The sequence below is a fragment of the Cucurbita moschata genome, unplaced genomic scaffold (genome assembly GCF_002738365.1).
Source record: "Cucurbita moschata cultivar Rifu unplaced genomic scaffold, Cmos_1.0 Cmo_Scf00012, whole genome shotgun sequence".
Classification (NCBI taxonomy): Eukaryota; Viridiplantae; Streptophyta; class Magnoliopsida; order Cucurbitales; family Cucurbitaceae; genus Cucurbita; species Cucurbita moschata.
This window is the reverse complement of record NW_019268528.1, coordinates 517,857-519,104: the sequence shown is the minus strand read 5'-3', so window position 1 is coordinate 519,104 and position 1,248 is coordinate 517,857. Positions and strand designations below refer to the sequence as shown.

Below are 1,248 nucleotides of genomic sequence, written 5' to 3'. Positions count from 1 at the left end.
GGGTTGATGTTGATGTAAATTTGATTGAACTGAAAAGAACTCTGCTTGTCTAACTCTCCTTGAACAGGGATATGAATGAACAGGTAGAAACCCGGGGAGGTTTGAAGGAAGCCTAATGAAAAAGATTCACAACAGGAAAACAGAGGATTCTGAAGATGAACAGACAGCAACAACAACAACAACATTCAAGGTAATATAATCTGAATTCAGACACTCTGATACAAGTAAATTGTTCATGATTATACTATTAAATTGGAAAACAAAAGTATAATGAAGAGAAGAAGAAAAGAAAAAAAAAACCCACAAACCAGAAAGGCAGCAGCAGTAGCAGAAACTACTGCTTTCCCATTGTCTCTATACATACAAATTTTTTTTTTTGTTCTATTTTGCTGAAACATAAACATTCTCTGCGCTTCTTCTACTCTTCTCTGCCATTTATTTCACAAATTCAAATATCCATAACAATTCAAACAAATAAGAAGAGATTTTCCCTCTTACCTCAAACTCTGTGTGTGTAAACAAGTGACGTTTTGTAAGAGAGAAGAACATGGCATGGCCGCTTTTAAGTTGCAGAAATAAATATAATCCTTAAAAGTCTATATTATTCTTCCTCAGGGGAGGAAAAATAATGGAGAGATTGGGAAACTTTTAGTGCATTGAAGAAGATTTAAAAAAGGGCATGGTGTGAATTTCTCCTTCTTCTGTGCTTGAGTTTGAGGAGGAAAATTTCTCAAAAGAATCAATAGTAGGGTGGAGGTGGGGGAGAGGCGTACGAAACTCCATAGATTGGTGGTAGTGGGCCTTCGTATACAGGTGATGGTGGTGGTGATGCAGGTGGTGGAGGTGGAGATGGTGATGGTGGTGGTGGGGGAGAGTAATAGACTGGCGGTGGAGGTGATTGGTAAACTGGGGTGGGAGGCGGTGGGGGTGGGGGTGAAGGAGATGGCGGAGGAAGGTATTGGATTGGCGGAGGTGGTGAGGGTGATGGTGGGGGTGGGGGTTCATGATACTCAATACATGGCGGCGGTGGAGGTGGAGGAGGCTCTATACACGGCGGTGGTGGGGGCGGTGAATAGACTGGTGGAGGAGGAGAATAGACAGATGGAGGAGGTGGGGGAGATAAGTAAGGATAGATTGGCGGTGGAGGTGAGTGTGGTGGAGGAGGCGGCGAGTTGGGAGGTGGAGGAGGAGAGTACAATGGCGGCGGAGGTGGAGAGTTGGGCGGTGGTGGTGAATTGTAGTAGTAAA

General features: G+C 44.1%; 1 protein-coding gene across 1 annotated transcript in view; it reads right to left on the bottom strand.

Annotated features, from left to right (window-relative positions):
• Positions 1 to 367: 367 nt before the first annotated feature.
• LOC111450799 (leucine-rich repeat extensin-like protein 4) overlaps positions 368 to 1,248 on the bottom strand; it is a 2,797-nt gene continuing 1,916 nt past the window's right edge. Inside the window, exon 2 of the mRNA XM_023091097.1 lies at positions 368 to 1,247. Coding sequence (XP_022946865.1) covers positions 740 to 1,247 — 508 coding nt within the window. The 3' untranslated portion in view covers positions 368 to 739. The remainder of the gene's footprint in view (position 1,248) is intronic.